Here is a 13,959-nt window from a genome sequence, read left to right as displayed (position 1 = left end):
CCAATTTTTGTAGATTACACTTTAATTCCTCTTCATTTTTTTTTTTTTTAGTACCAAAACACTTTAGGGACGATAACTCTGTTTTCTTGCAACAGGAAATATGTCCTGCAAAAACATCCTAACTGAAACACTGAACAAAAGGTGATAAAACACACCCCTGAAGTGCACAAGCACTGACAGTTAAGGACTTTAAAGTTTTGCTGTGAGTAGTTGCAAACCAACCTTTGGTTCATGGCCGGCCCAGACCCAAACGCAAGATTCACACCCAATTCCTAAACAAGGTGTTGTATGATGAAATTAGATGCACTTCCATTATTATAGGCTATGATTTGATGGATTTCACATTTGGAATGAATGGCCTCATATCAGCTGAAGTTTCAGGTTGCAATAAATAATAAGCATTTGTGTAACTGTTTTTAATTTGTTGTGATAATGTGCAGAAAAAGGCTGTTTCTGTTGAATGTCCGTACTCGTAGGTGGAATGGATGTGCAGTCAAATTAGGGTTAATAAAGACATTGTTTACATAAGACTGAACTTACAATACATTTATAGAAGAGCGGACATAGAGTCTATGTTGATGGTCTATAGTATGTAATCTATTCAAACCACAGTATACCTGGCATCAACAGAGTTTAGTTTAGAGAGCTTTGCATCGCAGGTAGGATTCTAAGTGGTAAATCTTTTTATTTTTTATTATTATTATTTGGGCATTTTAGGCCTTTATTTGTATAGGACAGCTGAAGACATCAAAGGGGGGAGGGGGGGGACGACATGCAGCAAAGGGCCGCAGGGCGGAGTCGAACCCACGGCTGCTGCGTCAAGGAATAAAACTATATATGGGCACCCACTCTACCAGGTGAGCTTCTGAGGCACCCTAAGTAGTAAATCTTGAACAAAACTGGGTGAAACTTGCACACCATTGCACATTGGATGCTACAACTGAGTGGCCATCACTGTATGTGCAAAAGCAAACCCACTGGCTGACTTTGATTCAGGAATTTCACCTTGGGCTGGTTTCTCCTGTATACCTTATACCAGTATTTCTTCCGAAACCAAAACTAACCTGGTCTGAGCTCTTAAAATGTCTTACGATGTTGCTTCTACAGTGCCTCTCCCACATGGAGCAATTACAGAAGGACTAAAAATTGTAGGACATGATTACTAGTGCCCTTGGTTAATTCAAGGCAGGGCAAAGTTTTACGGTGCTTTCTTGACCAAGCATTTTTTGAAAAGAAGATTTTAATTAATTAATTCATAATTCTTTTACCTACATGCCCAGGTACTACAGGCGGAAAATAGCAATTGTGCTACAAATCTGGTGCAATGAATCTCTCCTTGTTTTTACACAAGGTTAATGTTTAATTGTGCACTGTCTCTGTCTCTGTATAAATAAAATTACATCACAATTACATTTATAACTGGTTAAATACAAACTAAATTGACATGGTCTGAGCTCCTGTCTCATACGAATGCATTTTTGCTTGCATGTGAAAAAGCACAAACACAGTAGGGTTTACTTACGTATAATGAAAAACTACCAATACACTGCTGCACTGACCATTCTTGTATAATTTTGCGGCTGACATGCTATACACCAGCCACATTTAGCAGTGATAGCAAATTATATATTTTTACACTGCTGGCCATATACAGATACAGACTCACTCTGCACTAGTCAGCAACTGAGTGCAACAAAAACTGACCCAGCATCACTAGTTGGTGTCTGTTGGCTCTGTTTTACAAACAGGCAGTGTTTTATTGTTCTGCCTGTGCCATTGTTTATTGAATATCCTGACTTATGGACTCTGTCTCCCACAATTGCGTTGGTGAGGTAAAACATGTGACCTCTGTATCTCTTTCTATGTTTAACATGTATCTGTCTGTGCATGTTGAATTTGTGCACTAACATGAATCCACATGTGCTGATGTCTTTCAGTGCTGATGTGCTCAGCGGGTCAGTCAATGAACCGCTGGAGCCTGGAGGAGCTGGTGAAAAGGGACCCTGAGAACTTCCTCATCCTGTTACAACAGATCATCAGGAAGACCAAAGAGGTGAGAGGTCAAAGGTCAAAGAGAACATATTGCCCACTGTACATGTTATTTAGTACTGTATCACTGTTGACAGAACTATTATTACTGAATGTATAACCGAATCACTCCTCTCTTTCTGTCTGTCTCAATATGTGTGAGTTCAGGTTCAGGATCAGTGTCAGTATGAGCTGGTGGCTCCCCTCGCCATCATGTTCTCCTCCACATTGCTTCAGGTACTAATCCTCATCCAGGTGTTATCAAAACCTTTAACTTTCCTTCACCTCTTAGTGTGCGTTTCACATGTTTAAGAGCACTCTCAGAAGGTTAGTTAGTTCCTCAATTCAAACCACTATGATGTTGTTAGAGGTGATACTGTGACCAAAGCTTGACAAGAACTGTTTGTTTCATAAACATTGCTTCTATTTTGCAGTCAGGGTGATTTAACAAGTGACCCAGTAATCACGTCATTGGAAATCTGATCCACTGATGTATTACTGGTTAGACAGAAGCCAGTAGAAGCCAGAAGCTGTCACAGCCAACACGGTTTGATTACTTCAATAGATTGACATAATTCTATACATGTATTTTTACTCCAGTTACATTACATTACAACATACTTCTTGCGATTGTCTTGATAGTGGGGGTTTTTTTCAGTAGGAAGCGAGAACCCCAGAGTTCAGTTAGAGCTGTGTAGCAACTGATATTGTTACAGCTTTGAGGTTTTGTAATGACGTGACAAATGTCCCTTTGGTTGTTTGTCATAAAGCCTGTAATAAAATAAAAGACTGGCTAATGAAATAACATCACATTATTACACTAAACTTGGTTAACTACCTTATAATGTATGTGACATATTTTTAGTTGATGATGTAATAATAAAATTGAGAAGTCATGTGTTAATATATAAGAACAAGAAACACATCATATATGCCAATATTGTTGTTACATTGCCATTTAAACCTCTTATAAAGTCATAAAGGCCAGTTATTGTACTAAATGGGTGTAATACATCACATTAACAGGTTGTATAACATGTTGGATCCATTTATACAGAATATTTGGCATGTTATTACATTATTGGTTGCTGTGAGGCAAACCTCAATAGACCGAAGTTTTCCACATGAATGCAGCAATGACGTTATTCTCAGAGTTGCTACTTTTATTTTTATTTTTCATTTTAAATTGAATAATGTTCGAGCAACTAAATTGGCATGTTTTATTATTGCTGACACTGAAAAATAATACAAAAAAATAGCATAAAGAACATTTTATAGATTGATCAATAATGAGCATAGTTGCAGCTGTAGTCCACATTACTGTTCTGTCAATAGTGTTTTGAACTTTCACCATACATGCAAAATAATTGGATGTATATAAGAAATAACCCATTTATGCAAAACAATGACCCATGAAGCCTCAAACAGGTCTTGTTGCTCCTTAACAGAACCCCACTAAAATACATGATTTGTGCTTTGGTTGCAGACACCATACTGTCCTCCAGACCCAGAGCTGCTGGAGGAAGCTATCAAGGTGTTTCGCTGCTTCCTCACCTGGCCTGAGCCTTACTGCAGTGTGTGTAGAAGCCTTCTCTCAACTCTACAGCTGGAGATCAAAGCCCCAGGTAAATATAGATGGGTTCATTTTGGGCTACTGTGTGTGTTTCTATTTGTCTACTAGTCTGCAGTGAGTGTCTGAAACATGTACTGTACTTACTGTTGTCTTTCAACCCTGGTAATCGCCCTCCCCCTAGTGACAATTCAAAGAAATGCATTAAGGATGACAATAAATCAAAAGGATGCTGCTTACCATAAACAACAGTATCAAGACAGCAGCAATGCAGGAAGATGATAAGGCTTCAGGTTGAACTGGGCACTTCTTCATAAATCGTTTGAAAGCGGATGAAGCTAGTGCATTTACAATACAAAAAAGCAGAAGCCAGATGTGAACACCTACACTGAAATTCACAAGGAAGTGCTAGAAACACAGCAACAGGCTGAATGAAAACATTTGAATGAACTGAATGTTAAATTGTCTTTTTTTCCCACTGTAATCCCTCAGATATAAAGACACAGTTTGAAATCCTTTGTTGCTTTTGGTTTAATATTAGTGCTAAATCTATTATATACTAAATTTTGTAATTACATAACTTTGCTTTAAATTTGAATATAAAGCGTTCATGAATATATGATGAATCCATTGTTTTTAAACATTTCTTACCACTTCTTGACAGACATTTGTAAGTTATAGTATGAGAATATTGTAGTAGGCCAACTATTTCAATTATTATTACATGTATATTGTTTCCTATTATTTAATGTATACTCTGTATGTGTGCTGTGTGTCTGATATTTTGCTGCTGCAACACCGTTATTTCCCTTTTTTTGGGATCTATAAAAATCTATCTATCTATCTATCTATCTATCTATCTATAACCCTAAAAAATACTAGATTGTGTGTAAGATTGTACTTTCATAAAAGTAGATAGTATAGGTCGGTTAAAATGTGCTGATATATGATACACCTTTAGGCTACAATATAAATTGCATTAAATGTCAATGCACTATAGGCTATAGCCGATACTAGTGAAACAACATCGGCAACAAAGAGCCCCGTTGTCCAAACCAACAATAAATTCAATTTCTAAAGATGGCACTTTGCAGCCTGTACACACAACTGATTATCAGTTAGAAATATACAACCACCTTCATCAGTGAAGATTATTGAAAATAACCAGAAAAGAGGGCAAAACTCAGACAATTAAACATAAACGACATAAATTGAAAAATCTATGGACACCGATTGCAACAAGCAATACTAAGACAGACAAATGAAATAAACCAACACTTCAGAATCAACAGCAGAATAAAACATCACCAAAGCAAACAACACAAAAATGTAGCCTATAAACAATAGACCTATTAACGCCACAGCGGCTGCATCCACAAACACACATATTAAAGCAAAAAGAGAGGCAGCACAGTTCATACACACCGAATAGCACGCACACGCACATTGTTAGAACAGAACAGATAGATTAGAAAATGAATAAATTATTATTATTATTTTTCCTCACAGGAATTTCCTTTCAGAGACTGGTAAGAGAAGAACAGTTCCTTAACACCCCCGGCCAGTGCTCCAAGACCATGTAAGTTCACTCAATAAAAACAAATTGTCTCTACAGACTGTAATAGAACTATACTATACACTGGCACTGACAGTGTTATGTTTACACAATTTAAGATTTATAGTAGAATGAAAAGCTCTTTGGTTTCTCATAGCTCATCTGTGACTTAGCCAGGGCTTCCATGCTTAACAAGTGCTGGTGATATTATGACATTTATATGTATGTGTATGTATGTATAATGAGTGCACACATACAACTTGTTTGTACAGCCTTGTCTTTGTTAGCGGTGTGTTCATGACAATTTATTTTCAGTCCAGTTCAGGCTGTGCTTTATCTTTGCACCTTCTGCTTTCTTGTTAAAATGAGTTGTTTATTTTCATACATGCCAGTGGTTCACAGTAACGTTATCTGATCTGACACCAAACTTTTAAAATAAAGAAACAGCACTCAGTGTCCATATGTTTAATATATTATAGCACTTAGATGGTTAGCACTTATGTGGTTTCCTGACCTGGAAAGTCCCTTTTCATCCCCTTCTCCACCCACCAACCCACCTACTGGACCCCACCACCACGCAGCACCACCATAGCATCCTGTTTGCATCTTCTGCCATGTGAGTTTGCGTACATGTTCGCACATTAACAGTGACACCATCTGTGTGCTGCTTGCAGGACCGTGCTGCTGATGAACCCTTGTGAGGTGCCCGCTGAGTTTCTCTTAGTGGCTGAGCAGCTCAGTCGCATTCAGCACTCGCAGGAAGAGACCTACATCACCCTGATCAAACACGCCTTCCAGTCCACACTAGGCACCAAGTACCCTCTACATAGCATCCATAGAGCCCTGCAGGTATGTGCTCAGGGCTCTGTACTATGGATGACAATCCATCAATAGTTCTCAAACAAAATTAAATAATATTTTGAGTATACATTTTGTGATTAAAATGTCTTTTGTTGTATGGGGTTATAGGAGTTACATTATTGAATCAATTGTTATTTATATCAAGATGAGTGGCCTATCAGTTAAAACATTATCCTTTAAACCCTGTTTATGTGCATTTTAATACCAGTTGTTTGAAGTATTTTAAGAAAATAGCAATAGCATTATACTAACATGTAAGCAAACCAAGGAAATGTGTAGCACTACATCTACTGTGTGTAACATACATACTTTTGAAGAAGCCAATACAAACCATTAGAGAGTGTGTGAATTTTTAAAGAATTAGACAGGATAACAATTCAGGAATGTGTTCCTTTACTATACCATATCACAAATGCTCTTTGCAGGCAAAAACTGTGAATGAATTGGGGGAGCTCTTCTCAGCGGTAAGTGATGTTTTAGAGACGGCCGCTGCCATGAGTGACCCTCTGAAGGGCCGCAGTCATGTAATCCACGGACTTGAGCAACTCAGGGAGAGCATGAGAATCCCAGCATCCAATGGAAGGAAGTCTGATGGTAAGAGGGCAGGTTTCATGAACTGGGGGATATATACACAGTGTATCACATCATAATCTTTCAGTTTCCAGTGGATATTGCTCTGATAGTTATTTTTTTTTCTCTATTTTTCTGACGTCCCTTTCAGGAATGCTACAAACTCTTCCTTTGCCTACAGCCAAGTGTTACATGTTTCATTGGGAAAAAGATAACTTTGGTAAAGTATTCGGCATGATACTTTATTGATTCATACACAGGAATTATCTTTCTGTTTTAAGCTGATGGAGATTCAGTTTTCCCTACTTCTTTCAGCACCAGGAAATCCATTCCTAATGTTTATTTATTTTTTGATTGCTGAATGTGATTGATATATTGTCTATTTTGATCCCTACAGATGTTCTGAACACTCTTTTGGAACACGAGCCTGCTGACCAGGTCATTAACGGGCAGGCTGAGGAGGAAGTGGAGGTAGACATTGATGATGATGAGGAGGAGATTGATGCAGAAGAAGAGGAGGAGGAAGATGACAAAGAAGAGGAGGAACATGGATTGCCTTCAATGTCTATCATACCTAATGGCTGCAGCAACAACCATCGTGCCTCCACCTTCTCCACCATCTCCTCCCTGTCCACCGCCTCCAAAGACTCCATGTTCTCCACCTTGTCCGTCACTTCAGAGTCCTACGCTCCGTCCCTCTTCTCTGTCACTTCTGGTGGTGATAGTGACTACTTTGAAGATTCGGATGACTACATCTGTTCCTCTCCTGTTGCTGAAAAATGTTCGCCAAAATCTATGAACAAAGCTTCGGCTCGGCTCAGCCAGCACTTCTACAGGCTCTTCATTAAACCCAAGAGCCCTCGGTCGCTATACCGGGCCAAAAGCTTGGGATACACAGAATCAAAAGACCTTTTCGTGGTGCGAGAGAAGCGCTCCAACTCTCTACCACAGCAAGTCAAGTTACGCTATCCTGAGCCCTTCCTCCAGCCACAAAGTCAAACTCTCAGACATGTCTGCTTCCGAAGGAGGCCCATTCTCAGCAGTGATGAGGACAGTACGAACACTACGCTGAGAGTGGTGGTGTTTGGTGCTGATCAGGTAGCAGGGAAGGTGGCCCGAGCCTACAATAGCCTGAGGAGGAAGGAGAGTGCATGTCCACGTCTCAGCAGGGCCTTCAAGCTTCAGTTCTTCTTTGTGCCTGTGAAGAGGGACTCAGCAGCAGGGCCCGGGAGTCTGAGGTCTCCTAATCCTGTGGTTCAATCTGGAACTCCAAAAGGAGCGGCCCTGTCTAATGTGAGTAGAAGAGTACTCCAACCAAATGTCATTCATTGAAGACAAGGTTTTGTTTATAACATCATATATGTACTAAGCTGTCAAAGAGATGAGTTGTATGGTACAGAGTAAGGAAAGACAGATATGAGAATTCCACTGTTGTTATTGTTGCTTTTGCTGAAGCAGGATCTTCACCAAATGGGCACAGGGGACAGCACTAACGACATTGCCCATCTCCTTGGTATGTTGGACCCTTGGTATGAAAGAAACACTCTTAGCCTGCTTAACTTGCCTGCCAACGTCGTCTGTCAGGTACAACTGGAATTTAACTTTCAAATTGCCTAACTAAAACTAACCCTCACATTAATACAACTAAAAATATCTTTTGTGTAGTCTATTACTCAACCCAAATGTATACCAGAGAACTGTTATCATGCAGATAGATAAAGCCTAGAGCATAAACACCTTTCAAAAATGTCAAATGTTTTGTTTAGCCTATACTTACATAAATGATCCTGCTGTATAATTGTATTAAGTATTAAATAGTTTTGTATCGCTCTGCAGCAAACCTCAAAGACGGAGTCAGAGTCATATGATAGTTCATATGAGCACCGTCTGCCCATCCTGGCCGACTTGGTCCTGTACTACTGTCGCTATGCTGGACGACCAGCTCTGATCCAACTTTACCAGGCTGAGGTCAGACACACTTTGACACACAAATAAAACACACACAAAGCAACAATACACAATATACCTTTTTCTAAAACGCATACTGTAAGCCCTGTTGTCCAGACCTTGGTATCCTTGTGCACAGAAATAGCACACTGACGCCCTCTGGGTCTTAGCATTAACAAATGTGACATTGTTCCAAACTCAGTGATTGATTAAGGATCTTCGGTTTTGCAGTTGACGTTAGCTTGTGGAGAGAGGAGGACTGAGGTGTTCGTCCACTCCCTAGAGTTGGGTCACACCGCAGGAACACGAGCCATAAAGGCCATGGGTGAGTGTGACACACAACACACACACATACTGTATATTTTTGCAACCGTGCTGTATTAAGTAAAATCCTCCACATTTTCCATGCAATGAAATGCATCATCAGTTTTTATGAAACTGGACTACATTTATGATAGCGGAACATCTGTTATTTCTATACCAGGATTCAGTCTACTTCCACTTTTTTTATTTCACTTGTCGCCACCACTTGCACTTCTGATTTTTTATTTCCCTTTGAGAATTCAGGGAATGCTCTTTATGCCTCATGTCTGTTAGTTACTGTGAAATTACTTTATTCCATAACTCACAATATTCTTCACACAAAATTATCTAGTTTTTGTCATTGCAAACCTAATATCTTCTACATTAAATGTAAAAAGTGTTCATGTTGCTTCACAAAATCTGAATGTTTGTAGTCATATTTAACGGCATTGTAGAATTCATTTTGCACTATTTTAAATGGTATAACGGAGACACTGGTCTAATAGATCACTGATGTGTGAGTGTGTGTCTTTTTCTCTCTTCATATAGGTGCTGCCAGTAAGAGGTTTGGTATTGACGGTGACCGAGAAGCAGTGCCTCTAATGTTGGAGGTAGTGTACAATAAGGTAAGATGGTGATAGTTTTATCTCCTATCAAAATTCATGTATTGAAGCTGCATTTTGCAAGAAAAGTAGAAAAACATCCCATTACTCTTTTGGAGACAGTGCAGGTTTGCCTTGTTTAGCCTTCTTTAACTGGTTTCAGTTATGATCACTTCTCCAACCACAGGAAATGACACATCAAAATTTAGTGACAAAATAGAAAGTATGCTAAACAGCCATGAGCACTGTCCTGACCAAGCCTCTGTGGGGACCTGTGGTATGAAGCATGAGAGAAAGGTAAACGTGAGGTCCCACATTACTGATGTTATCCATTATCATTTCCTTATCTTTCATTAGATACATTTCCTCAGTTTAAAATATTGTTCAAAATTCCTGTTGTAGTCAGGCAGTAGTTATTATCTTTAAGGTGTTTTTCAAGAGTGTTTTTTTTCCAAAACAGTAATCCTCTTATCCTCCTGTATTGGTCATGTGCATGTGTGTGTATTTTCAGGCCTGTGTTTAATGTGTGTAATAACTGTACCAAGCAGAGTGAAAAATGTGAATTTTCCCATTGTGGGATTAATGAAAGCATGTCTTCTTCTTCTTCTTGTTGTTCTTCTTCTTGTTGTTCTTCTTCTTCTTCTTCTTGTTCTTCTTTTTCTTGTTCTTCTTCTTCTTTTTCTTCTTCTTCTTCTTCTTCTTCTTCTTCTTCTTCTTCTTCTTCTCCTCCCATTCAGGTGGTGATTAGTGGGAGAAGTCACTGGAAAAGAGAAACCAAAGTCTGTACGTCAGTAAACTTAACCAAAGCATGCAAGAATCCTGAGGAACTAGGTACACGACTAGCATGTTAGCTACATGTAGATTTGACATAACAATTAGGCTACTGTTTAGGTTGAAAGGGAACCTTTATATATCAACAAAGATTGTTTTAATTAATCTCATAGGCACTGTATCTTCTGTTGCTCCTGCTAATGTTAACTGTAAATTCCTTGATATTTTCCTTTTGATAGCTTTGTTAAGTAACAATGAAGCAATTACTGCCAGATGTTTAAATGTACTCATAATGTAACTTAAACAATCCCTGTCAGACTCAAAGATGGAGTGCCTGCAGCTCACAATGACTGAGGTCCTGAAGAGACAGAATTGTAAAAGCAAGAAGGGCTACAACCAGGTGAGCTAGATGATAGATCAGTCTGTCGTTGGTTTGTGGTCAGAAAAGCGCAGCAGCAGCACGCTTTCACAAACAACTCTGCACCACATTCTCTATTTCAAAATAGAGTCTCACTCAGTACATTCTTGATAGCATCTCAAACTCATCGCATGTTTGCTGAAAACAAAGTTTTTCAATCTGACAGCTTGATGGAACAAAAAGCCAAGGCAAGACTTGCATCTGTTTTGCTTTTGTGTGTGTTTTGTCAGTTATATTATTTGCTCAACATTGTAGCTTAATCTCTTAACCCTTGTGTTGTCTTCCATTCGACCATGCATCGCCCTCCCGGGTCAAAACAGAAAATCACTTTTTGTCTCTTTTGGCACTTTTTTCAATATTTTTGGCACTTTTTTGATGTTTAACGCTTCTTTTCGCTACCATGTATAAACACCACTAACACAAACTCATTACTAGATTTACACTTATTTTTGGAATTCATGGTCCTCATTAACCTCATTTATAGGAAATTATACCTAATCTTTGTTAAAGAAAAGCAGAAATTATGATTTTTTTTAGACTAATATTAAAGGAAGGATAATCACAGAATGGCATATGTCAATGTCCAGTCGAGATACTGTTTCAAAAAATTAAAACTAATTTATCAAAAAAAATAAAATTAATTTATCAAAACATACAAAATTCAATGAAAGTAGAGATTTTTGTTGTACTTGAGAACCGCGTTATATGGAATGATTCATGTTATTTTTGGGTAATCAAAATTAGGTAGTTATAAAGAAACACATATTTCTGATATAGACATTTAGACAATGGGTAATATTTGACCCGAAGACAACACAAGGGTTAACCTCGTTTAGATGTGGAGCTTTGATTTGCAATAGTCGTAACACAGCTCAGCAGAATGTTGACCTATTTAACTGATTGATTTTTCTCAGACAAGCTGCAATACCCATAATTAGCAATAATATGCATGCAAAAATATCGACACAGTTTAAAAGGATCTAGCATTTTTTTGTATTCTTCTCCAAAATGTTTTTCATTTGGTACAATGCATTTAGTTTTGGTCTTTCTTTTTGTAGCAGCTGAGCGTGACAGAGGTGAAGGTGGACAAGGTGCAGGTCAGCGGTGCTGGTAACACAACCTTTGCTGTATGTCTGGACCAGGACGAGAAAAAAATATTGCAGAGTGTCACCAGGTGGGACACACACACACACACACACACACACACACACACACACACACACACACACACACCCACACAAACACACACACACACACACACACACACACACACACACACACACACACAAACACACACACACACACACACACACACACACACACACACACACACACACACACACTATCTCTCTCTCTCTCAGGGAATATATGAATAGAAACAATTACACACATATTTACAGCATCCACTCACAACTCACAACCAGACTCACTAGTGTTGTTATTTCTCTAACCCACGTGTCTCCCTCTCTCCCATATAGATGTGACATATCAGTGTGTTATAAACCTGACAGCTCCACTGACTGGAGGCTAAGAAAATCCCCGACCTCAGCCCAAATCCAGCCTCTTAACCCCACCTTCTGCTCCCTCCTCTGCCTGCCCATTGTCACATTCAGTGGGGCTCTTCCCTGAGACTGCTGACCAGTGGTTTGGATGGTTTTAAAAGAACATATTATGTGCACGTATTAATGCTCTGAATAACAGACACTAATTGCAGAAGGAAAGTGCACAGTGGCATACAATTTTGATGGTGGCCTCAATCGGCAGTGGGATGCATCTGTTGGAAACAGGAGGACTTGCACAGAAGGGCTAATCAGGAAACAGCAGACCGTCTGTGATCGTACAAATACATACCAAAGAACCTGAAAAACAAAGGACTAGAGATATAATAGTTCTAACGATGTGGAGTCCAGCTTTCTCTGTAAAAAAAAATAAAAAATAACCATTCACTGTTGTTAAGGAAACTGTTCAAGTTTCATTCCACAGGTTTCAGTTCCTCTTTCAGGCTGACAGAGAAGTAACCTTACCCACAGTAACATTAGAATGTAATCTGGTCAAACAGTAAATAGGTAAATACAGAGAGTACAGGCTCTCAGGTGAGATAGCACCCAAACATGGCAACAGCAATATGTTGAAAAAAGCCTGGGTCCTACCAAGAGATGGAATGTTAAAATGGAGACATCATCTTGGAGTCAACGTTTTGAGAACTTTTGTCTTGATCAACCGACATGGAGGACCAGGGGGATATTTTACACCTGATGACCAGACTGTAATATGTAATGCCTCCATTCGGGGATGCTTCTGGGACTATATCTGAGAATGGACACTATGGACTTACATAATATGTAAATATTATTATTGTAAAATATTGCATTGCATGCTATGACTATAATGTTACACCATCATGCTTTATGTCTGTGACATCCTTATGTCTCCCATGGAGTTACAATGAAGTCACTGTTTTAACTGCAGTAATAAATATGACCAGCAGAGGGCTCTGTTGACATTCCAACCATATACTGCCTATGATTCCAACTGACTTCAGTTGAAGTACAGTACTTTGTAATATATGTAATGGAATTTATATATAGACCATATTTTAGCTCTTGCAAAGTGCTAACCTTTATTTCATCAAGGGCACAGATGTAAAATATAAATTTTATATGTGGTGCTAAAAAAACCTTTATAAAAAGTAACTGATTCATTGTACTTTGCATACTGTAAACTATGACATTTCAGTATATATAATTGTTTTGTTGCTGTATAGGGATAATACCCTGATCATCTGATCGACTGAAATAGTACTGCACATACATATCTTACATGGAATTGAAGCACTTGAACATTAGATTAATAAATTAGGTACTTCTATGTTCAGATATACAGTATGCCTACATGTCTTTTCTGATGGAAATATTGCAAAAAACCTATTTAAAACTGTATGTGTACCATCAATGCAATGAAAACATCTAAAATTAAATCTTCATTAAAATGTATGTCTTCAACTGTAGATTAATTTTCATCTTGATATTTGCCTTCATTTGAAGATGTGTTGCCTCTATATATTACCAACTTGTTATTGTGTATCTATGCAGTACGTATGGATACAGTGGTGGAATGAAACTGGATACACTCGCTCAGAACCAGATACACTACTTCTACCATTTTACTTTTCACTCCACTACATTTATCTGACAGCTTACATTTCAGGTAAAGATTGTATATACAAGATATGTGATCAACTCATAGAATATTATGCATTGCTACTTTAAAACCAGATCGAGGTATCTATCTATCTATCTATCTATCTATCTATCTATCTATCTATCTATCTATC

The 13,959-nt window shown here is 38.5% G+C and overlaps 1 protein-coding gene across 2 annotated transcripts in view; it reads left to right on the top strand.

Annotated features, from left to right (window-relative positions):
- Positions 1-13,618, top strand: part of pik3r5 (phosphoinositide-3-kinase, regulatory subunit 5) — a 28,029-nt gene extending 14,411 nt beyond the window's left edge. The window contains exons 3-18 of one of the 2 annotated variants that reach the window (XM_039793817.1): positions 1,938-2,053; positions 2,197-2,265; positions 3,515-3,653; positions 5,108-5,177; positions 5,828-6,002; positions 6,440-6,608; positions 6,736-6,804; positions 6,982-7,877; positions 8,043-8,168; positions 8,421-8,552; positions 8,763-8,856; positions 9,384-9,460; positions 10,174-10,267; positions 10,525-10,607; positions 11,687-11,799; positions 12,104-13,618. In XM_039793817.1, the coding sequence (XP_039649751.1) occupies positions 1,938-2,053; positions 2,197-2,265; positions 3,515-3,653; positions 5,108-5,177; positions 5,828-6,002; positions 6,440-6,608; positions 6,736-6,804; positions 6,982-7,877; positions 8,043-8,168; positions 8,421-8,552; positions 8,763-8,856; positions 9,384-9,460; positions 10,174-10,267; positions 10,525-10,607; positions 11,687-11,799; positions 12,104-12,254 (2,573 nt within the window). In that variant the 3' untranslated portion in view covers positions 12,255-13,618. Of the gene's footprint in view, positions 1-1,937; positions 2,054-2,196; positions 2,266-3,514; positions 3,654-5,107; positions 5,178-5,827; positions 6,003-6,439; positions 6,609-6,735; positions 6,805-6,981; positions 7,878-8,042; positions 8,169-8,420; positions 8,553-8,762; positions 8,857-9,383; positions 9,461-10,173; positions 10,268-10,524; positions 10,608-11,683; positions 11,800-12,103 lie in introns of both variants that reach the window. The other variant, XM_039793753.1, reaches the window with a different exon arrangement.
- Positions 13,619-13,959: the final 341 nt, after the last annotated feature.

The sequence above is a fragment of the Perca fluviatilis genome, chromosome 1 (genome assembly GCF_010015445.1).
Source record: "Perca fluviatilis chromosome 1, GENO_Pfluv_1.0, whole genome shotgun sequence".
NCBI classification, from domain to species: domain Eukaryota; kingdom Metazoa; phylum Chordata; class Actinopteri; order Perciformes; family Percidae; genus Perca; species Perca fluviatilis.
Note: the sequence above shows the minus strand (reverse complement) of the source record. Positions and strands in the feature narration are given on the sequence as shown.